Source organism: Gigantopelta aegis, chromosome 4 (assembly GCF_016097555.1).
Source record: "Gigantopelta aegis isolate Gae_Host chromosome 4, Gae_host_genome, whole genome shotgun sequence".
NCBI lineage: Eukaryota > Metazoa > Mollusca > Gastropoda > Neomphalida > Peltospiridae > Gigantopelta > Gigantopelta aegis.
In genome coordinates this window covers 14,809,121-14,834,994 of record NC_054702.1, presented here as the reverse complement: position 1 = coordinate 14,834,994, position 25,874 = coordinate 14,809,121, and the positions used below count along the sequence as shown (strand labels likewise).

The window sequence follows — 25,874 nt, the reverse complement described above, 5'->3', positions numbered from 1 at the left end:
ATAAGGAGCCTCGTGTACACACAATGGGTTTAACACACACATAGACGTTGTTACGTGGACCAATGTGCATTAATGCAATCATTGAATGTCATAAGCATGTATTATATTTCCATATAAATTAGACCCAGGTCGTTCAGCAGTTATACCGACCTCGTTGGTGGTGGTGGTTCGTATCCCGGTATCGGCTCCCACTAAGAGCGAGTTTAATGAGTCTAAGGCTACTTCGCCGACTTTACTTCTCTCTCACTAAACACCAACAAACTAGCCACTAATCCACAGTCAAGACAATTGAGGTGTATGGCCAGGACAGTCTGCTTGAACCTTAAGTTGATATAAGTACGAAAATAAGTTTAAGTAAACGAATAAACTTTTGTTTTAGTGGGCTGTAGTGTACTATGGTCACTCAAAGAAAGGAATGTGTGATTAACGAGTCGACACAGTACATTTTAAATACGGCTAGTTGGTGTCTAATATGGTTAGTTCACACACACACACACACACACACACACACACACACACACACACACACACAGGGAGAGAGAGATAGAGAGAGAGAGAGAGAGAGAGAGAGAGAGAAAGAGAGAGAGAGAGACACACACACACACACACACACACACACACAGGCACAGAGAGATAGGGTGGAGGGGAGGAGCCACATAGTTTTCCAGAACTGATTTTAACCGCGCAGCCACTGTGAACCATACAAAAACTGCTAAGTCAACACAATCGATTTTTTTTACGCTTTCACGTACTTTTCGGCACTCACCCCACCCCCGCACCATAAACCGCACTCATGTAAAATGGCTTGCGTCGCAGGATCGAACCACATCGGTGGATCCATTAAGTCAACACAATCGATTTTTTTTTTTTTTGATTTGGGGGGGGGGGGGGGGGGGACGCTTTCACGTACCGAGTTCTCTGATGACTATATGTCAGAATTACCCAATGTTTGACATCCAATAGCTGATTCATAATTAATCAATATGCTCTAGTGGTGTCTTTAAACAAAGCAAAGTGTTTTACGTTTTACGTAGGATCGACCCTCCTAATAGACGTAATCTGAAATGTGCTGAGGTGTCGTCAATTTTTTAAAAACTTTTTGTAAAATGCACCTGTTCGTTTCATATCATCTCTGTATTTTTCTCTTATGTATAATCAACAAAACTGTATATAAACTAGTTCTTATCCTTTATATAGCCATATATATAATTGTAAATTATGACACTAACGTTTGATAAATTACAGTAATGGCTACAAGGTAAGCTTAATATTAATAATTGATGACATAGTTTCGTTTTTGACATCGTGACATTTGTGGTTTGGAGTTTTTATAGCATTATGTCGTAAAATATTCAGATACCTACCCCCGCCTCCTACCTACGACCTATAAGTCTGTCCTTCCTGTCAATATATTGTAATGTTTAAGCCATCTGGACAGCCAATAGCCGATGATTAATAAATCATTGTACTCTAGTGGTGTCGTTAAGCAAAACAAACTTTAACTTTTTAAGCCATCTGGCTGTTAATAAGGTACTGGGTTCACAACCCGGTACTGGCTTCCACCCTGAGAGTTGTATCGAGAGTTTTTGGCCAAATACAGTGATTTTCTCCAACTAACCACTAACAATCACTACTCTAGCTAAACAGCTAGGGTTTATATCCAGCACAGCGTGCTTGAACATCAACTGGATAGAGGCAGGTTGTGTCGTTAAACCATACTTTAGACATCAAATAAGAACAAATGTTAAATATATGTCTTACCTGTAACAAAATAAAGAAAGAAAAAAAATAATTAAAAAAATAATAAGAAGAAAAATAATTTAAAATAATACTAATAATACTACGAATGTTAATAATAATATGAACCATAATGATATGAATAATAATAAAAAGGTGACACATTTTGATGATTTGTTCGACAATGACGTCCTTTTCTCGTGATAAAAACATAATTGCTATTGAGACACATAGTCTGTAACCAAATAAATTGTATCACAAACGAAAAGTGCTTTATTTTTAAGGAATATGCTTGAAGTAGGCCAACCATATATTTGATAATAGGAAACACTTCGAATGAAAGCCAGTTTCAAGAAGAAGTTTGTTTTATTTAACGACACCATTGGAGCACCTTGATTAATTAATCATCGGCTATTAGATGTCAAACATCTGGTAATTCTGATTCGTAGTCATCAGAGGAAACCCGCTACATTTGTTCTAATGCAGCAAGGGATCTTTTATATACACCATCCCACAGACAGAATAGCACATACCACGGCCTTTGATATACCAGTCGTGGTTCCCTGGCTGGAACGAGAAATAGCCCAGTGGGCCCACCGACGGGGATCGATTCCACACCTTTTTACTACTGGGCTACGTCCCTTCCCTCCCCCCAAACATACAGATAAAAATTGCGAAATATGCAATCAGATCGAGAAATATAACACTTGTAATTTTAACATGATCTCTAACGACGCACACTCAACCCCATGGGCGTACATAGGGGGGGGGGGGGGGGTTCGATGGGTTCGACCGATCCCCCCATGAAATCGTTTTTTTTATAATTTAATATATCTGACATTGATATCTGACATTATTATATTTACTCAACATAGAAATATATGCCCAATATCTCTGCAATCTATTTTGGAACCCCCCTTTTCAAAATCCTATGTACGCCCATGAACCCTATGACCTGACCTGACCTCACATTTTAATTATGGTTACAAGGCGTCGGGGATTTAGTTCAGGACCATCGAGATCATTAGAGAGGAAACCCACTGCCGCCACTACATGGTCTACTTAATTAATTAGCAGCAGAAAGGATAGTAGGCTACATAGCACGGCCTTTGCTACACCAGTTGTGGCGCATTCCATGACTGGAACGAAAAATAGCCCAATGGGCCCACTATCGGGGATCGATACTTAACCGATCGCGCATCAGGCGAGCATTCTTTCAGCTTACACTGTACTAACTCACGTTACCGATACTTGCCTTGCATGTTAACTATTGTTCTCAAACTCCTCTCCCAAGGCCATCGGGGAATAAAACAACTTGTATCTAATGTTCAGGTTTATTCTTAAAGGGACATAGCCTAGTTTTTAAACACTGAGACATATTTTTCACTATTATTGCCGTTTTGGATAACTGAAATCATACTTTACTTAGATTTTATGGCTTAGATTATCAATTTCCGTACATCCGAAGTGGTTTTGGTCATCCTGGTGTTTTTAATATGACAAAATGCATTTCTCATGTTTTTAAAAACGCACGTGCGTCTGAGAAGTAAAAGTTATGGAGTCTATTTTTAGTCTATTTTTAGAAGGGTATTTCACTATTTCAAAGTCATGTTTCACTCAACTGTAACTTTATCCAAATGTGTTACAGGTTTGTAGATTAACTAAACTTAGTGTTATTTTCACGGGTTGAAACTAGGGTATGTCCCTTTAAGCATTTCTCCTACTAAGATTACATTGTCAGGCCAGTTTTCATTTTTAAAGGTGGAACTGAAAGTATTAATTGAAGGTGGATATTATCTGAAAGTTAGTCTGTGTATTTTGTTTTATTTAATATATGCATGTCTTGTATATATTGTTAGTTAACAACATTAGAATTACTGTGGCTAGTTCTTGTTTAATTACTTTATGAATGTATAAAGTAATGATTATTTATATTGGGTATATAGTGTATAGTATAATTGTGTATGTGTATGTGTATGTGTATGTGTATGTGTATGTGTATGTGTTTTAGTTCATCTTGTTTAACAATATGTGATGTATTAACTGCGTAATTGTCAATAGTTTCTTTATATGTCTTGCATTTGTCCTGTTCTCTTTCCGTGTGTTGGAGAATCCACTTTATCTCACACCCAGGTGTCATCTACCTGGTATGAGTTTTATGTATATTATGTTTATCAAATATCATTTCTCATGTATAACTGTGGTATATGACTAGTTGTATTTGTCATGTTCATCAAGTGTATTTATTACATGTATTTGCTTTATGTTATCGAATGTTTTTATAGTTTGGCATTAAATACTTAGGATTTAAAGCAGGATAATTCAATTTACATTATTTTTATAATGGGATGAATGTGATTAAAGATATACATTTGCTTAAATTGTGATATAAATATTATATGTATACGTAAATTATTTTACTTTGATGACATATACATGAATTCTATATGTATTCTATGATGTGATATTTATTGTTCTTGTAGGGTGTTTTTCCTTATCTTCTCATCCATTCTGTTGTGACATTAAATAAATCGTCTGAACCCACCCGTAGCTGTTACGTTTTCCTTCCTGTGTTCTGGAAAAGTGTAAAATCTGATACTACTACACTATTTCTAATTAATTTAGGCTAAATATCGCCTTAAATCTTTTGACTGCAAAAATTAATTAATAATAACATTTTTTTAAATTGCCATGGAAACTTAATTAGCCTAGCATAAATGACAGCTAAGCTATGAAATTGTAACTAATATTAGACTCATTATAACTGACAAGATAATTACGGTACTGTAATGTCTGTGAAAAGGGGGTTGTAATCCATTATTAAATGCTATTTATTTCATCTGCATAAAACAATGTACACTAATTAAGATTTTATCTCATTAACCAAAATGCACATGTACATACACTAAGACCTATGTTTACAAAAGCCATGTGAGCAGAATTGACCAATCAAATTCCTTGTTTTGTGTTAAGCCATTTAGGACATGTACATGGATATTGTAAAGTGGTGGAAATAGTGGTTAACCTTCCTTGTAGTACAGGTCGCCACTCGACATGCCAAATAAGACAAAGAAAGACAAGGTATGTCCATGTTTTATATGCGCCAAATAAAATGTGTAAAATAAAGACAAAACGTTCGCTTTGTTGTTATAAAGTAGGCCTAGCCTACGACGTTGTGTCTCTTGGCAGTGTGACGCTGCAACCGGACGATCTCCGCTGTAACTAAACCTATTTTATTTTATTTTTTAGACTACCGTGAAAGCTACAATAAGTACAAAAACCGGTGGTAAAGAAGGAACAGACAACGACGAAGCAGAGGTATGATTATGATCGCTTAATATCATTGTTTATACTTGTTTAGCAGTAGGCCGCCATATTGGATTTGCCTAACATGGCGGTCTGTTGTGAAGCGACAAGCGCAAAATGAACGACAGAAACGTGCTTTTGTTAAAATGGTCTCATGTCATCTGACCATATCAGTATTGGTGAATAGAGCTATCGTGTTGTATAATCCCACACATCTAATGGTTGTTTTAACTTCCGTGTTCAGTCAAATAAGTGGGCAAAACTCGTATGATCCACTCACAACTGAACCCTCCCCTAACCACAACTAACCCCAGCCCTCATCACAACACAACTACCTAATTATACAGCATAGGAACATTTAAGTGATATCTTTTTTGTTGAAAGTTTGTTTAAGATGTTCATGGTCTTTGCATTTTGTGTTGCTTTATAATGAATTTATTTCAGAGGTAGGTGCTTTATTAGCATTTCAGTGTATTGTAACCACAAGAATGCAGTGGATATTTGCAGAACTTGATAAAGTTGACTGTTAAAACGGAATATTTGTTAGCCGTATGGCAACACATCGTTCAGTCAGTAACTGTTACAGTATCCAGGCTGCTTCTGTGAACCCCAGACTTTTGGTCGGAAGCATTAGATTGAGATGGAATTCCAAATATCTGCATGTGTGTATTATAATATTAGTTAAATGTAATTTTTAAGATTCTGACAAAATCTTTGGGGAAAATTCCCAAATTTAATGCCTAATATGATCGGTAATTATACTCACTTGAGATCATAGCATCCATTATGTGTGTTGTTTCCCTGACAACTGGTACATCAATGTTGATGCTTTGTAAATATGAGGTGCATGTAATCAGTAAAGGGGATAACATTGATTTCTGATGAAGATACAGTGAAACTCCTCTAAACCGGACACCCTCAGCGACAGAGCAAAAAGTCTGATTTTAAGAGGTATGTTTTATAGAGAGGTTCTCTTCCATACATATACTCAGAAAGTGGCTTCGAAAAACATCCAGTTTTGAGGGAATTCCAGTTTACAAAGTGTCCTATTTTGAGAGGTTCCACTGTATATGATTTTTTTCTTTTAAAGCTGCAATGTCTTGATTTCAATCGTATACAATAAAGTTCTAAGTTCAAATACAAGCATGACTGCACTTTTAATTCACTTGCGAGTTGTCGTCATTAACACATATCGTCAAATGCTTACTAGCCAGTTAGAACAATTCTCGCCACTTTGTAATACCGAGCGGATTCTAGCAGCCACTTCCTAGCATCCAATTATGCTAGCAGCCAATTTCAGCAGACACGCATGGCAACGTTCTAAACACCGGACTCATACGCCTTTTATAATGTGTGTTGTGGTGTGGGCTATACGAAACTAGTTGGACATCTTATATTACCGTAGTACAGACAGATTTTTAAAGTGATACTTCAGATATTATAAAAGTGCTTAATAAAATGGTTAAGTTGTATTTATACAGATATTAGTAACAATAAGACTGTGAAAATGAGTCTTGGTTGTTATTTAGTTTTTGTGTTGTTATTATATAAAGATACTCTTTAAAACTCTAAAATTCTTAAGTTGTAGTGAATAATAAAAATTAGCATAACAGTGTGTTTAAAAGTGTGTGAAATACAGGTAACAATCGAAAGGTGCATGAGTCCGGTGTTTAAAACGTCGCCATGAGTGTCTGCTGAAATTGGCTGCTAGAATCCGCTCGGTTTTTGTAATGCAACAATAGCCGAACCATACTATTTTTAGCCCAGAGGGCGCCTGGCAAAAGTGTCCCACTTTCAAAATACTGGGTTTATTTTTAACTTAGAAAAGCCAGTGTAGTGAAACCAATTCGGAGTGCGGCATCTTATATGCACCAAACGTAATGGGATTTTCTGTTCTAAATGCTTAAATAATAAAAATATTCCAGACAATGCACGTTTAAATTAAGGTGGCTAGAAAATTGTATTATAACTGATATGACTCTACCAAAGATGCAGTGGGCCATAGCATTTCTTGTGGCCTGCCAATTTGTTCACATTCATACATGTATCAGTTGTAAACAACACAACTCAAAATTCACATGAATCACCAGTCGGTTACGTGGTAAACCGTAACATATTAAAATTAAAAGTTACGCACTTCACAACCACTGGAAGTTTATTCACATATTGCAGAAATTGATGTACATGTATTTGCCAAAAAAGTCTTGATTGATTTTTGCACACTACTGGTTTATCAAAGATAAATTTATATACCATCTAGTTGATAGGGGAGGGAACCCATCATCAGCTGCTTTTCAGTGGAAATAGCCTATATGTGGAAGCAAGGACTAAATGAGATTTGGCCAAGTGTCAAGATCATAGTTTAAAATGTGTTACTGTGTCATAAACAAATATTCCTTTTCGTATGATTGTATATATATATTAATCATTGCAGTATGTATTGAATTGCATAATTTCTTTAATTTTTTTATCCTAATTAATTATTCTTTCTCGCTACACTACTTGAACTTTCCCAAACCATGTGCATCAATACGTGTAGTGTCATGTTATAAATTTGATGAGCGGTTTTTACTTTTAAATGTTCAACCTAATCAAATGTTACAGGCAGGAAAGAAGAAAACACAGCAGAACTCGGAACAGCACCCACCACAAGTTCCAGTGAACAAGATCAAATTCCAGTCATCTCCACACATTAAGAAGGACAAGAGACAGAATTCGTCGCGCTTTAATGTTTCCAAAAACAGAGAGCTGCAGAAACTACCAGCTCTCAAAGGTAACAACAAACTAATTAATGGGTTTCTCACTGTTTTATTTATGTATTTGTTTTGTATTCCTCACTTGGTTCTACTATAAGACTTGGTGGTACAGCAGAAGCTGATGGTGCTGAGCTCAAAACTACTGTGTAAACTTTGTTACAGTGTTAACTGGCAGTGCTGGACATTTTTTAACTGAAAGATGCAACAGCGTGTAAATCAAATTGTACTTTTGTAAAGAATGTGCAGACCTAGATTACAAATGTAAATAATAGTGGAAGTATTCATCAGGCTGTTTTATTTTTTCGGAAGCAGTTAAAACCAGCATGCTAGAATGTAATTATTATTTATATATGTATTTTCAGTTCTGTATTAAAACAGACCTTCACAAAATAAATCTTTGCATAATAAATAAAACATTTAGTGATGCATTTTGCGTTTGTCAGATCTATTGTTAATGCTTTACTAAATTGCGTGAAACATTGTTAATACCAAAATTTCTGTATTTTGAAATTTGGTTGGTACGGAAAATCGGTATTGACATGATACCGATACTGAATGGTATATACGGTATACTGCCTAGCTCCTCATTTTAAGTTATTTTTATATATTATGGTACAATTGCAGATGCGACACCGGCGGAAAGGGAGGAGTTGTTTATTCAGAAGATAAGACAGTGTTGTGTGCTGTTTGATTTCGTACAAGATCCTCTCAGTGACTTGAAATGGAAGGAGGTCAAGCGGGCAGCGCTGAATGAAATGGTGGAATATGTCACGCAGAACAGGGGAGTTGTCACAGAGGCCATATACCCGGAAACGATGCACATGGTGAGTATTTTATATGCATCTGTTGTGAAGTCTTGTGGGGAGGGGATAGTGTTCGAGATTAATGGTATCCCGATATCCCGGGGATACCAGAAATGAATTTTGGATACCAAACTTCAATAACCCAGTATCCCACTGGGATACCATGTAATGTTGTTGTTGTTTTTATTTTGCACTGAAACAATGAAAGTCGTCATTTACTGGTGAAGTTAAGTAACAGTGTCGTTCAAGTTTGTTATGATGTTATTTATGAATTTCATGTAAGTGGGATATTAAATTGTCAGGTGGGATACCAGATTTTGAAATGTTAGTATCCAAGTGGGATACTGCCCCCAATTTTTAATCTCGAACCCTGGGGGACGTAACCTAGTGGTAAAGCGCTCACATGATGCACAGTCTGTCTAGGGATTGATCCTTGTCTGTAGGCCCTTTGGACTATTTCTCATTCCAGCCATTGTATCACGACTGGTATATCAAAGGCTGTGGTATGTGGTGTCCTGTCTGTGGGATGGTTCATGTAAAATATCCCGTGCTACCAATGGAAACATGATGCGGGTTTCCTCTGTAAGACTATTGTCAAAGTTACCAAATGTTTGACATCCAATAGCCAAGGATATTCAATTATAAAAATTAATAATCGATTGTGTGGGGAAAATTTTAACTTTTTGTTCCTCCAATTTAGGTTATAGAATTGATGTAAATTTACTGGGATTTGAGTTTTGATAAAGAAAAAATAATGAAATAGTTATTAAACGGAAATTCCTGAGTTTGCTGCATTGTAAGATGTTTCCGACTAATAAAATATTTCTATGATTAAACTTACATATTAAATATATTTTCTTGTTTAGAATATCACTGTCTGTATATTCAATGTGTTTCTGGTCGTCTTAATATTTGTAAGAAGCCCAAACTGGATTTTGTCTATAAATAATTTCGTACGTACAAAAAAATGAAATTTGAGGAAATAAAATAAATGTAGCTTAGTATAAATAATAAAACAATCAAAAACACATTTAATATGCAGCCACTAATATTTTATGCAGTAAAATATAGTTGATATGTCATTACAATCGTTATAAAGTCTCTATTAGTCAATAACAGCTTTAAAATTGCAGCAAACTCAGGAATGTCCCTTTAAAGGTAAAATAACCATTTGTTGGGTAAACAGGACCATAGGTGCATGGTCCTATTCATGACCTTGTTATGTTCATATCATTGTAATGGATTTACTGATAATCAATGATGAAATTTGAACCGATTCTCAACAGTAATTTTAACCAAATTGCAAGCTTATGTTACCAGAGCTTGAACATAACAACGGTATTTGCAATATGAATTGCCATCGGTCACCAATGACAGTTTTTTGTTGATGGATAATAAATATTGCTGTCGATTGAAGGGACCATTTTTGGAATTATATTTGTTGCAAAAGTTACTGATTTAACATTGCTGTAGGCAGGCACAAAATTACCATTTCAAAATTGCCGTAGGTAACAAATTCTGAAGTTGGAGCCCTGTATTACAGTTATAGGAAGTTCACAGTTCATGAATAATAGCTAAAAGATAAATGATCTTGTATGCTTCACAACAACCACTAGGTTAAATGAGTTAACAAAATGATAAGTATCGTTAGAACCAACATATAACAACTAAATACATGTGTATTTTGTCAGATTTTTGCATATATCATGGGTTAAATTTTACTGAAACAATGTTTAGAAGTTATCTGTATCAACATTTACTAAAATAATTAATATGACTAAAAAGTATAATTCAAGGCTTGAAATTCATTTTGTTGATCATTTGACACTTATTTATCGTGACACTCGGAACTTCTCGGCTGATTCCATCGATAATCGGTAAGTTCAGCCAGTAGTTTTTTTGCTAACATTCACTAGACTAGTTTTTACACTACATGTTAAACCGAACGACCACTCAGAGAACCAGTCTAAATAGTTCACAACATTTGCATCATTTGCTGTCGCTGAACTCTGATTTGAAAAACCGTAATCGGCCGATGTGATCCGAATGAGTTTCGAGAATGTTGTTGTTAAATAATTCTTCCATTATTGGTGTGCGCACCAGTGTAAAATGGCCGCATCCACGATGTCGGTACAAATGTAGTGATGTTTTAAAGCCGCACACCCTAGTTCCATCCAGCGAAAATAAATTATAATTTGGTTAATCTACAAACCTGTAACACACTTAGATCACGTTTTTATCAAATGGAGTGAAAAAGCAGGTTTTATATCGATAAATACCATGGGAATCACAATGTCCCAATTGCTTGAAATAATTTTGAAAGTTAGTATTCTGATGTCACCGGTAGATGTCGCTCGAAGCACAACAATGCCTACGTCACGACAAATTACACAGACTTGGGGTGCATTCGTTTCACCTCTCCTGGACATGTTCCAACTGTTCTGTCCTGGTTGTATCCCCTCTCCAGATATCGTAAGACTTAGCAAAATTATTGGTTTTAAGGGTTTGTAACGTTTTGTATTGAGACACTTACTTGTCTGAACTTTATTGTTACTGAAAATGTTCACGAACTGTGAAGAAAAATCTCACAAATGAACAACAACAAATCGGGTGTTGATTGCGCGAACCGTGCACGAGAAAACAAACCGAACCAAAATGGTAACGGTCACGTGATATACCAACGTCTGTGACATTGAAATGGAAATATCCCCTCTAAAAATAGATTGGAACTCACTTGCTTAACGTTTTTTTCTCGACAGCACGTTTTGTGAAAAGAAAAAAAAAATGCATTTCGTGGTTTTACAAACATCAGGATTACCAAAAAGCACTTCAGGTGAATGGAAATGTGTACCGTATATCTTCGCCTGTAAGTCGATCTCGGCTATAAGTCGAGTCCCTAATTTCAAGCCCTGAAAACGTATTTTTTTATTGACCCGTTTATAAGTCGACCCATGAAAAACTACTTATAAATATTGAAATATTTCTTATTTTTAGCACATGAGAACAATAATATTTGAACAAAAGAAAATTATTTTACAAACTTCGGTTTTCACGTTTTGTACATCGCAATATGATCAGACTATTCCAATCAAACTATCATTATTACATAGCATCAAAACGAAATATTCCCTTAGTAGAGAGTGAAAGCTGTTTGACTGTTACTGTATAGTACTGTACAGATGGTTTTGTGCACAGACAACAACTTTATTTATAAACACTGACAACAGATCACTACGATAAAACTGAAAGTATCACGTTTTGCCGCCATATTAATACATGTAAGGAGGATAACTCTGGAAAGTACACTGGTTTTTGTACCAAATGATGTGTGTCCCTATTGCTCTAGATAAGTGAACTGCAGAGATCAGTCTATTTTAAGGGAAAGCTTAGTAATATTCATGAAGTTAATCACCGCCAAAACATTGTTTGAACAACCATTAATGCCAGTGACCAGATTTCAAAATAAACTCAGGCAACAGGTAGTTAGTATTGTTTACATTTTTACTATTAGTTATGACTGTTAATTTAACTAAGTGGACTGTTGTCTTGGCATGTGAGTGAGATCGTACGCCTTTTCGCATAACCAAAACCGTTCTAATGCCAAACAAAATAGGTTATAAAAAATAAATGTGTCAAATTAACATATTTGAGTATAAATACATGGCATACTTCAACAATAAAACTTGTAAAATAATCCCCAAAACAGTAATATTTTGTGGTGATATTTTTTTACCCTTTTATAAGTCGACCCCCCAAGTTATAAAATAATTTTTGGGTGAAAAAAATTTGACTTATAGGCGAAGATATACGGTATGCTAAATAATAAAATGTAAGTAAAGTGCAATTTTATTTGTGAAAAATGGGGTTTAATAGCGAAAAACAACTCTGTAACTAGGGTGTGTCCCTTTAAAATGCAATGTAATTTTGACATATACTTTCAGAGAAAACATGCTACATTTTCATTAGTAGCAAGGGATCTTTTCTATGCATTTTTCTACAAACAGGACCACACCTACCACACCTTTTAATATACCAGTTGGGGGCACCGGTTGCTTTGGATGGTGCATATAAAAGATCCCTTGCTGCTAATCGAAAAGAGTAGCCCATGAAGTGGCTACAGCGGGTTTCCTCTCTCAATCTGTGTGGTCCGTAACCATATGTCCGACGCCATATAACCGTAAATAAAATGTGTTGAGTGCGTCGTTAAATAAAACATTTCTTTCTTTGGTTGCTTTGGAGAGAGCGACAGACAGCAGACAGACATTTACATTATTTAAGACTGAGTTTAATTACAGGCATGAAAATTTGCTTCATTTACAGGGTTTACAATGTTTTAGTGGCCACTGGGACCATTCCTGCAATTCTTGCAAATTCGAGTTTTCAAATGCCATTATAGGGCTATGGGGGAAATTGGAAAATGTACGTTCATAACCCATTGACATTACTGTCTGTAGTTCATTTCACTGGCTGGGTCAAACAGGGCTCAAACTGAAAGAAATTTTGTTTTAGCCAACATGTAAAGTACAGTCAACTCCATTTATTTGCAAATCGGTTTATAGCATAATTTGGTTAATCGACTATTTTTACCCAACATTGGAAACATTTGCTCTTTTAACACTACAAAACATCAGGTTAATTGCATGGACTACTATTTGCAAGTGAAAATAACTAAGATTTAATTTTTTTGGTGCTAAATTAATGTCACAAAGTACTGAGCAAGTCTGAAGCAAAAAATCTGAAATAAATCGCCGATTAATCTGTTTTGTTTGTGTTCACTGTGTCACGTGTGTGGTAAGCCGACTGTAATCGCCAGTCAACGCGTGTAGTGTCAATCACAATGTTCTACTACAAGATTTAAGAATGACATAATTAAATTGAATAACCCTAACTCCTAATGTTTTGTTTGCAATACACTGCTGTTAATCAGAAGCCATCTCAACAACAGGTACCATATATTGCCGTGTATTAGCCAACTTTTGAAGTCTAGAAATACTTTTACCAGTGACAATTGGTCTTAGTTTTATTAATTACATTTTATAAAGGCAATGAACATGTTAACAAAACGGTATGCTATATCACAGATCCATGTCATTGCCACGTTGAAGGAAAACTATCGAACGAAGAACCAACAATTAGACGTACTCGTTGGGAGATGTTAATTGTCTATTGGTGTTTACTGGCCATGATAGTGGATACTGCTGTATACTAGCCATGGTTGAACGAATTCGGAGCAAGTTATAAAAATATTTTGATCAGTTGGAACAAATTACGTCCGGTCAAGTGAAGCATATTGTCTTTATTTTTTAGAACTTGGTTTAGATAATGGTCGTCCAGTTCCGGAAGCTGAATATCCGGTTTAACAAACAAATTTATGTAGTGTAGAATTTGTTTTGTATACGTCGGGTGTCTGTTAGACACCAATCAGTCGGACCACAGCATGAAGGTCAGTCAATTGTGTTAGAACGGTCATGCATGCAATGTAGATTGCTGGAACTGATAATGACTCACTGGCCGAGTTTAACTTTAATTGCTTAACAATAGCCACGTCATTATTCGGAGATCACAAATAATGCCAAAGCTTGCCACACCTTTTGTGATGGAAAGAACACCAGATCCGTCTTCACTGCAACATCGTACATGGTCACGTAATTCTACCACTAAGGTGCATTCGGTCAATCAACGGCCCAGTAATTCCGGAAAGTGACGTCATTTTGTAAATGTGCACTGATGAACTGTGTGATGGTTCTGTTGTTTTAAGTTGATCTCATTAACGTTTATGTTTATCAGACAACTACGCCCAGTAACAACAGGTAACAAAGACTTAAAAAATAATATCGATTTCTGGCAGATTAAAACAAAAACATCACTAATTATAATTTTAATTTTTCCATTATTATTAAAAAAATATTACATTTATATATATCCAACTGCATGTGTTAACTATAATAATAAGCGGGTTTGACTGTATTTTCTTGAAAGTTATTAAAATGTGATTACTTTAAAGAACATTTTCTTAGCCAAACATTAAAGACTGTATCCACTTGGGACAGTGGACAGGGTGAACTCTGGTCAAATAAATGTTATTAACGAAACCAAAAAGCATCAGTTTAAAACTCCTTGAAAAGCAGCAAGAACATGCCAGGATAGCATTAAAGAAGGGGTAAATATTCCAGATATTTCTGGGGAAGGACCCCCATACCTCCTATCATGAGCTACACATTTTCAGCACTCAGCTCGTCAGGCCACATCCTCTACACAAGTTCTGTTTGATTTGGTCGATCTCCCCATTTGATAGACATTTTAGGGGCCTGGTGGTGAACACAGATTTGCAATCATGAAATACTTGCCGTTGACAGCAATCTATATACACTCATGTCACCTTAGTCTGCGCACGTTAATGACGTTACATTACGTCTTGAAACAAGTGTCGGGGTATATTTGTAAACAAACGAACAACGTTAAATTAATTCACAAAACCGTTGTTAAAACAACACATCTTGATTGTGAATATATGTATAAAATGGTCGATAACAATTTTATTGAAAAAACCCTCTGAATTAATGCACTAAAAGTATACTTTTGCCAGCCTCGATCAACATGTTTTTCTGTCACCTGTCAACACGTGTCTGTCAACGTTGTAATGATCAACCTTGTATATCAACTTACACAAGTTTACATAGAAGCTTCAATACATACCTTATTGTAATTTATGAATCCATAAATGAAACGAATGTCTTATTTTATCTGTTAACGTAAACATCCAAGCATATTTTGAATTTCCCTCCGAGTTACACAGTGCAGAATGGCTGCACATGGACTTTGAAGATTGCACTTACAGCATGGCCTATTTTAGCTGTAGTCTGTTTCAAAATTATCATTGATTGTCCTATATGTCTAATGAACACTATTTGTGCTCATTTACACAGTTAATAACAGACAATTTGTGTTGAATAATGATCAATTGTTTTCACATTGGCTTTTTTTATATTGTCATTTTGTCTAAGGAGCATGGAACACCATTTATATTTATCTCATTTGCACAATCTAAATGTTTCTGAAACAGACCATAACAGGAAGTGTTTGTTATTTAGAATTTATAAAAAGTCGAATCCATTGTTTATTGCTGTTTTATGTAAACATTAGCGACAGAAGTGGTTGTTTTAATGTTTGCTGCGCAGACTTACGTGCCGTCATGCAGGCCAGTAAATGCAGGGGGGGGGTCCCACTAAAAATGCGTTCATTACTTAAATTTAAAAAACATTAAAATTAAAATAACTTTGGTTGTAACATGTTTATTGTTCCATTGTACTGTGGCTGTGAAACAAATATTTTTAAAGAAATATTTTAACTTTAAAATATAACACAAATGCTTAGGTGCGCAGACTTAGGTGCCACCAGTGTATAATATAGTGGTTCAAATAGACATTAGCAGGGCACAATATTTTACAAGCACCGTTGTTCTGTTTGCATATCAGTTACGCAACTTTAAAATCACGTGAACTGCCAATTGGTTACGTGGTGAACAATTAATTTCTAAAATTAAAAGTATCCTATCAGAAGTCAAATTGAAAAACAGTTTATTTTTTTTAATACCACCAATGTAGCATAGAACTGTAGTTCCAGTGTTTTACAGTTAGGTAGGTCTAACTCATTGGTTACTAGAACTATATTTTAATTTATGTAACCGAACAATCGGTTACCTAAGTAAAACTTACGTGAATCGATTTCCAGTTATCTAAGATTTTGAACTTCTACTATATCAAGAGGAAGGATGTCACCCTCCAATGCCCTGCCTCCGTTCAATTTCTGTACGCTCCAGTCACCCTCTCTTTTGGCTCTGACCTAATTTGGAAAACTGGATATACAGTCGGTAAATAATGCAAACATTGATGTTTTTTGTGCATTTCAGTTTTCCATGAATCTCTTCCGGACACTTCCGCCTTCATCTAACCCAAGTGGAGCCGAGTTTGATCCAGAAGAAGATGAGCCGACGCTAGAAGCAGCCTGGCCACATTTACAGGTGATCACTTATAGGATTTTATCCTGCAGCCACCATTTCTATTGACAGAATATGATGACTGATAATGCCAAAAAAAAAAGAAGTTTGTTTCAGGTAACATGGCCAAAAAAAGTAGGGTAGGTAGGTAGGATTTTTTTGTTGTTGTTTTTTTTTAGTTCCAAGAAAGGTTACCCTACCTTAAATGTGTTTGCCAGAGAAAAACTCAGTCTCAAGATGAAAGACATGAAGGCAAGCTGTCTGAAAAATCTTAGTTTACTCTTTGCAGACACAGAAATAAAAACAATCTCACTGTCAATGTCAGTTTTAAGTTTCACATGCCATTTTCAAAAGACAGGAAAACAAAAAAAGTTCAAACTATTCCTTTCACCAATAAAAGTCAGTAGATGACTGCACAGAAACTTCACAGCTTTGTCCAGTTTTGTCAGAGGATGACTGCACAAATTTGTCCAAGTAGATGTTTGCACAAAAAGTTCACAGATTTATCCAGTCAGTAGATGACTGCACCAAAACTTCACAGATTTGTCCAACTTGTATTGGAAATAACAAAACAATACTAACTTTGTGTGCAATTTACAAATCAATCAGCTTAGAAATGAATAACTTGTAGTAAATTTCATAGTAATAAAAAACGCGTTCCTAACCCGAGTACTCTGACTGTAAGAGAGCTAGACGGACATTTGGACATAAATAATGAGAGCGTGTTTATGTTCAAATTTCCGTCCAGCTCTCTTACAGTCAGAGTACTCGGGCTAAGGCGTTCCCTGTGGGACGGACTTATAGTTTTAATGTTTATTAGCCTATTGAACGGACCCATGCTAAAATCACTCAAATTAATTTATTCCCAATTAACTGAAACACTGAAATAAATGTGAATTGTTTAATGTTAGTGGTTATTCTTGAATATTCCGTTTATTTAATTATTACCCATGCTCAGCAGTTGATAGGCCTATCTACATCACTGGCGTAGGAAGCGGCATCAATGGTTTATATATTAATTTTATATACGTGTGTGTACCCACCCACCCCACTTTTTGATATCTTCCTACAGGCTACACCCGTGTATATTACAAATTCTGGGTACTAGGCCTAAGCAGTAGCCAACAACGAAAATTGTACCAAGTCTTCTTCAAATGACCTTCACCTTTGCATGTGGAAAAAACGCGATGACTGAAGTCTGTGCATGTGGTATCGAGAAATCCTTTGTTTTGTTGAGATCACACGTTGTTTTTTTGGAAAATAAACCTACATTGTATGAGATGACTGGTGTTACGATAATACGATATATTTTCCTCTATATGCCTACAGTATTTAGCAGTTTGTAATAAAAGCCCTTTAATCGCCACACACGTTACCGTACTGTCATGCGATCTTGTGTGTCACCAGTTACCGTGGTACCTAATAAAAGCATGTGTTATTAACAGTGTTCTACACTCGGTTTTATAACTTACTCTTCTTTGGCTAGTGGACAAACAAAATTTACTAGCCAAGCTTAAAATGTTACTCGCCACAGTGCGACACTACTCATTTTGTATCATTTATGAATGTGTTGTAAGTATCTGGATTGTTTTCGCCAAATTACTAAAATCAACGATGAGTTCCGAATTGTACCGACAATTAATACAGAATTCACAGTGATCAATCGGACAACTTCGTAAATAGTGAAATGTTCCGACTGCACAATGATGTCAACAAATTTCATTTGTTTTCGCTGCTAGGACTCTGAACGCACATGGCAAATAATTTAATACTTAGACGTTTTTGGAGTCAGTCGCCAGATGGCGACGATAATAAATTCAATCGGTCGCCACGCCAACATTTTGGTTGCATTGGCGACCATTTTGGTCGCAACGTAGAACACTGGTTAATGATTCCAATTTCAGTGGGGGTGTATAAAAACCATCGCTGTTGCCCCCCCCCCACACACACACACCCCCCCCCAAACATCCATTTAACACACACACTGACGTGTAAGAGTTATCCTACTTGAGTACTTCTGTCGTCTGCTTTGTCGATCCGCGACCACAACTTCTCTGTGCTTCACCCCACCCCACCCCACCCCAAAAAAGTTCAGGGTCAGTGGCAAAATTTAGGGTCGGTCGGGTGACCGGAAACAAACAATTTTTTTTGTTTGGCCTAAAAGCAGTCTTATCCGTATAGTAGCATACTTGCCAACTGTTATGATTTCGGTGGAATAATTACGATTTTTTTAATTCCCATTCTGCCCTACAAATTCTAAAAATAGTACAGTGAAACCCCTCAAAACCGGACAGCCATGGGATCAAGGAAAGAGTCCGTTTTTTGAGGGTATCCAGTTTACAGAGGTTTCAGTATTGAGATAAACCATTTGTTGGTGGTTGTTCTCTACTGATATAGTAACTAATAAAACTGCCAATAAAATAGGTACACTTTTGAACTTTCGAATTATTTTAAGTTATCATCAAGTGGTAATTCAACATGGCGGTGTTTCGCTGGACATTGCGACATGTCCAAAGTAGATACTAAAATGAAACACTGTTGACAAATTTCCCACCAAACCAAGCCAAATAATTTTACTCTTGGTTACTCTTTATTGTGTTAAATAAACTGCAAAGAAAAAAAGAAGGAAAAAAAAAAAAAAGGGTTCAAACAATTGGAAAAATTAATTAAATTCCTAGTTGCTTTGCCGTTCATTGCGGTAATCGTGAGAAGTACCTGTAGGAGCTGTTAAATTCGTAAATTAATCTAACTTTGTAACAATCGAGCTAAGAATAAAGGGAGTACATGTGTTTCCTCCAGTTATTTAAACATCAAAGCTTTTAATTAATCCCTTAATTGGTATTTGTCAACTACACAACAGTAACACTGGAGCATGCGCACATGTAATTAGCTTTGCGTATGCAATCACGTTATCGGCTGAGTGGGTATTCAAAGTTAAAGTAATGTAGTACTGATTGACGACGGTGTGACCGTTTGGTTTTCTGAGGTAAAATTTGCATTAAAGAACCACAATGGGACGAGATAATTTCGTCCGGTGCAGTTTAGAGGGGTAAATTTTAGTATTAAAAGATACAAATCACGGGACCAGTGTTCAAGTTTAACGGTATCCTGATATCCCAGGGATACCAGAATTTAATTTTGGATACCAGACTTCAAGAACCCAGTATCCCACCGGGATGCCATATAATACTAGATTCTCAGGTGGGATACCAGATTTTGAAATGTTAGTATCCAATTGGGATACTGGCCAAAAAATTTAATCTCAAACACTGGGGACCGTGTAAAACGTCCGTGTTTGAGGAAATTCCGGTTTACTGAGGGTCCGGTTTTGAGGGGGTTTCACTGTATATCCCTTTATTATAAACAATTTTTTTTTTTAGTGAGTCCTTAAATCGGTCCTTTTAAGTTTGACCTGCTTGTAGTACGCAGGTATTACACTGGTCTTATTAGTGAATTACATGTTATGTCACACAGAGAATAAATTTCGACCAAATCGTCGCTCGTGTCATCCAAGCCGGCAAAAACAAAAAATGTCTGATGAATCCTATTCTCCAAAACAGAAGTCATCAATGAAGTTTAACACCCCCCCTCTAGCGCCTCCTCGCTTCGTTTGATTATTAGGATTTTCATTTCATTACAATTGGCAGGTATGTAGTAGCAGGATATGACTTTTGACGTCACACACATGGCTACATTACAAAGTATCTCATTTGACCTCCTTTTATCCTGTTCAGGCTGAATGAGAAATTATGTGTGTGTATATATATATATATATATATATATATATATATATATGTATAGAAAATACATAATGAAAATATATCTGTATTTTTATTGGTCGTAGATCAGTCACATGACAATGCGTAAATAGTGATACAGTCTCATCGGTCCGAGCAAAAGTGATATTGCCTTGGGAGATTTAACCAATGCAGTAGTATGCCAGGCTTTGTTCAAAATAAATTATATAAGGGAAGTGGTTTATAGTGTGATCGTTTGTAATTATTTTCTCGATAATATCATAAAGAAAACCGAAAATGTCCGAAGTCTGTGTGAAACAAAAACAGAATTTGTTTAATACTGAAACGGAAAAAAAATGGATTTTGTAACATTATGAAACGGAAAAGGGAAAAATCTGAAATGGAAAATCAGTGCCTCTACGTTATCATTTTGGTTCGGTTTGTTTTCTCGTGCACGGTTCGCGCAATCAACATCCGATTTGTTGTTGTTCATTTGTGAGATTTTTCTTCACAATTCGTGAACATTTTCAGTAACAATAAAGTTCAGACAAGTAAGTGTCAATACAAAACGTTACAAACCCTTAAAACCAATAATTTTGCTAAGTCTTACGATTTCTGGAGAGGGGATACAACCAGGACAGAACAGTTGGAACATGTCCAGGAGAGGTGAAAAGAACGCACCTCAAGTCTGTGCGCACTCTGTGAAATTTGTCGTGACGTAGGCCTTGTTGTGCTTCGAGCGACATCTACCGGTGACATCAGAATACTAACTTTCAAAATTATTTCAAGCAATTGGGACATGGGGATTCCCATGGTATTTATCGATATAAAACCTGCTTTTTCACTCCATTTGATAAAAACGTGATCTAAGTGTGTTACAGGTTTGTAGATTAACCAATTTATAATTTTCACTGGATGGAACTAGGGTGTGCGGCTTTAATGAGTAGGCAACGTAATGCAATGTCAACTGCTAATTCTAATGTAAACAACCACAAGCTTGTGACAAAATGCTTTGCTGTCCCTCACAAAAAAGATAAGATCTTTATTCATTCCTTCTGAGTTTAATTCTGCAAATACTACAACGACAAGGTCAATAATCGCCAAATTTTGTAAGAAATATCTCGCAGATTTAGAAACGTATATGATACATCAAAACGCAATTGGATTCGGCACTCCCTGGACCCATATTCACAAAAAAGTGTAAATTTACGTCTACGACTAGCACTTACGTGTGCCGTAGATTTACGTTTACGTGCAAGAAGCACCTTATTCTCAAAGATGGTCGTAAATGTAAACGTAACTTAGTTGGACGTAAATCTACGATGTAACATTCTCACTGGAGTAATTAATAAAAACACATTAGAAACGATGGCTACTGGGTAAATAACAAATGCGCAAAACGCAATTTTGTTTGTCGTCTGCTAACAATAACATTGCGAACAGTGAACCTTGGCATTTTGGTATTGGTGGGGATCCGCGTTTTGGTACGAACTTGAGGACATTTCTTAAAAAGGAAAAGATAACTCAGGAGAAATTGGCCAAGTCGAAAACATCCGTTCGATCACGAACAAAAATATGTTCAATCCGTGGGCGTTCGCCATAGCAAACTGCTTCATTTATTGGAAATGCTGCTAGTTTCCGTAAATAATAGTAAACAACGGCGATCTTGCTTGATTTATTATATGTACACAACTTACGTGCAGCGTTAGTTGCAACCTGAGGCACTCTTATATTTACGTCCAACTTTACACGTAACTTACGTTTTCGTGGTTTCGTGAATAGCTCTTCAGTCGTAGATTTACGTTTACGTGTAAAACTAGGCTTACGATAATTTGTGAATATGGGTCCTGGATTCTATGAACACATTACAAATAAAGAATGCAGTTGGAGGTAATCAGTAACTGTTCAGTTTACGTGTATGTTGAAATGTATCACATTTTATTCTTTATTTTGTTATTAATATGTTTTGAAACTCTTGCTGATCATAGAATGCTTGGACCTTAGTTAGATATAAGCATACAAATAAATTAAAATGAAAGTTTTCTGTTTTTTATTTCTCGAATGACATTGACAATTTTTATGCAAGTTTCTTTGGGAAATGTCAAAAGAAGAAAATTAACTTTTGTTTTGTTTAACGACACCACTAGAGCACATTGATTTATTAATCATCGGCTATTGGATGTCAAATATATGTTCATTTTGACACAGTCATAGAGAGGAAACCTGCTACATTTTTCCATTAGTAACGAGAAATAGCTCAGTGGACCCACCAACGGGGATTGATCCTAGACCGACCACACATCAGGCATGCACTTTACCACTGGGCTATGTCCAGCCCCTGCTGATCATAGTGTCTCTAATTAAATTTTTGTCTTGGTAATGTTTCAACTGTTTATTTCCTCATTCCTATGCTTGTCATACAATGTCGTAGGATTACGTGATGTCATTAAATCTCATCAGAATGCATTGTGTGGGGAATTATATAAGCATTGGCATATTTCGATTATGATAAACCACAGAAATATATGAGTGCTATGGACATCATTATGTAAAAACATAATTATTGACCACATTTCTGGCCGTATCAGGTTTTATGGACCGAAGAAATTGATATTTCCTTCAATGACAGTCCATACTTAATACAGATATATATATATATATATATATATATATATATATATATATATATAATTTTATTTATTACCCATATGGGCTCAGATATACGGGGTAATATTTTTTCGATCTCTGCACAGTGTGCAGATTGCTTCTACAGCCACTGATTGGCTGGCTTAAAAATCACGATATTTGGTTGGTTGCTTGTCATGGCCGGAACTTCACTTTCATTCATATAATGTTTCCATTCATGAGTCAGATTACACGTACGTTATACGATCTACAAAGATTTACAAAAACAAATAGACTCATTTGTTTCATAAACATGAAATGGTATAGTTTCATAAGCAGCGGCTTTAGTAATATATAAAAATAATTATTTTCAAATGCAAATACAGTCGTATTATTTTGTACTGTAAACATTTAGCTGTAAAAAGAACGCCGTTATGCTATGACGTCACTTACATTACGTCATGTAATGTGCGTAAGATTATATGACGTAATGGCTGATGGCTTTGTTGTAGAATGCAGAGGAATTTTTACATTAAAAATCAGTTAAAATTGACAATGGGTAATAAAGAGAATAACCAACTCGCTACGAGGAGTTACGAATTATCTGTCCCTCGTGAATGAATGTTGTAAAACCCTCGCCAAAGGCTCGGTTTTACAACATTCATTCACTCGGGACAGATAATTCATAATTCCTCGTAGCTCGTTAGTTATTCTCTAAATATATATATATATATATATATATATATATATATATATATATATATATATATATATATATATATATATATATATATATATATATATAAAATAACTAACAAGCTACAAGGAATTAATTATCTGTCCCGAGTGTGTGAATGTTGTAAAACCCAAGCCAAAGGGCATGAGGGACAGATGATTCATAACTCCTCGTAGCAAGTTGGGTTATTCTCTTTATTACCCATTGTCAATTTTAACTGATTTTTAATGTAAAAATTCCTCTGCAGTCTACAACAAAGCCATCAGCCATTACGTCATATAGTATTACGCACATTACATGACATAATGTAAGTGATGTCATAGCATAACGGAATTCTTTTTACAGCTAAATGTTTACAGTACAAAATAATACAACTGTATTTTCATTTGAAAATAATTATTTTTGTATAGGCCTATTACTAAAGCTGCTGTTTATGAAAATATACCATTTCCTGTTTACGAAACAAATTTGTTTCATTTGTCCATTTGTTTTTGTAAAATCTTTGTAGATCGTATAACGTACGTGTAATCTGACTCATGAATGGAAACATTATATGAATGAAAGTGAAGTTCCAGCCATGGCAAGCAACCAACCAAATGTCATGATTTTTAAGCCAACCAATCAGTGGCTGTAGAAGCAATCTGCACACTGTGCAGAGATCGAAAAAATATTACCCCGTATATTTGAGCCCATATGTATATATATATATATATATATATATATATATATATATATATTATATTGGTGGCAGTTTTGTGTTATGAATAAATGGTTGAAGTTTTCACTTTCCAGCCCATACACACATACTGATATATCATTAACTTTGATGGTGTCCTGTTTGCGGCAAACTGTATAAAATATCCTTTGTTGTTAGGGGCAGTTGGTTTCTAAACTCTGGACGATGAGTCAAAATTGACACACCTTAGTAAATTGACAAATATATGTAGTGTTCTGAGATGTTCAGGGATAAGCTAGTGCTGGTTAGGGCTGCCCATTACTCACTAGTCACAAATTATTAATACTGGGCATTTTGGATGGATACAGCACTTTCCCCAGCACTGTTAACTGCTAAATAATGTTTACTTTACTTTGCAAAGTATACAAAATTATGTGACTGACATTGGGTCCTACCCAGCACTAACTTTGGTCTAGGCATAACTGTTGTAAACAAACATTTAAGTACCGCCATTTATTTGCTGCAATATTCAAATGAGTAAATGCTAATATTAACATTCAGATGGGGATGGTAATAACTGACTTTTTGCATGATGATTAGTTTTCAGATTTGATATTGAAAATTCTCATTGCTCTTTGTCTTACCAACTCGACACTGGAACTGTCATTTCGGATAAGTAATTATGTTAAGTGCATATATACCCAATGTCAAGTGAGCCCCAAATTGATATATTTTAAATTTTCTTTTCTTGCTAAAACTAGAAAAAATCTATTTAACTATGATAACGAACACACGAAAAGTGTGTCAAGTGGGAGAGGAGAAAGTGTGATTGATACATTTTCTGTGGCATGTAAATTTTAGAAACATTTTGAGCTCTGCCAAAAAAACATGTAACATGAATATATAGCTACATATTATGGTAAACAATGTGTATATGTAAATTAAAATACTACTTATATCGCTGCAGTTGGTAAACACAATACATGTTATTGACATGCCATTCTGTCATTTAATATGAATTGGCTACAGAGAGTAACGATTCTGTCACTAGTTCTGTGACATCACAGATGAATAATCAATGACTCCATTACTTGTAGGCTTTGCTGTTTTTTAGTGTGAATGTCATTATGACACTGCACTGGTGTGGTCTGTCCTTAATGTAACATTTGATAAAAAACAAAACACCTTTGTAAATTCATATCGGTTACATAGCTGTATTCAAACAGACAGCAACTTTTTTAAGTGTCAATTGCAGTATTTTATAACGGTGTGTTTTGACATTAATAAAAATGTACCTACTTTGCCCTTGCCTGACTGACCGACAAAATCGGGCTGGCTAAAAAACCCACACCAAAACATGAATAAAAAAATTTAAGAGATACACGCAGTAGTGTTTTACTTTGCTATTGTTCTAAAAGATATGGATGGTTTATAAGTTAATGACAGTTTTAAATAGTGGAGATTGAAAGTAATGAAGGATGGACGAATGTTGAAACTGTTGA

The 25,874-nt window shown here is 35.5% G+C and overlaps 1 protein-coding gene across 3 annotated transcripts in view; it reads left to right on the top strand.

Annotated features, from left to right (window-relative positions):
- The first annotated feature begins 4,704 nt into the window (after positions 1-4,704).
- Positions 4,705-25,874, top strand: part of LOC121372696 (serine/threonine-protein phosphatase 2A 56 kDa regulatory subunit delta isoform-like) — a 48,145-nt gene continuing 26,975 nt past the window's right edge. For all 3 annotated transcript variants that reach the window (XM_041499164.1, XM_041499163.1, XM_041499165.1), the window contains exons 1-5: positions 4,705-4,818; positions 4,987-5,055; positions 7,648-7,816; positions 8,424-8,623; positions 16,512-16,622. In XM_041499164.1, the coding sequence (XP_041355098.1) occupies positions 4,792-4,818; positions 4,987-5,055; positions 7,648-7,816; positions 8,424-8,623; positions 16,512-16,622 (576 nt within the window). In that variant the 5' untranslated portion in view covers positions 4,705-4,791. The remainder of the gene's footprint in view (positions 4,819-4,986; positions 5,056-7,647; positions 7,817-8,423; positions 8,624-16,511; positions 16,623-25,874) is intronic.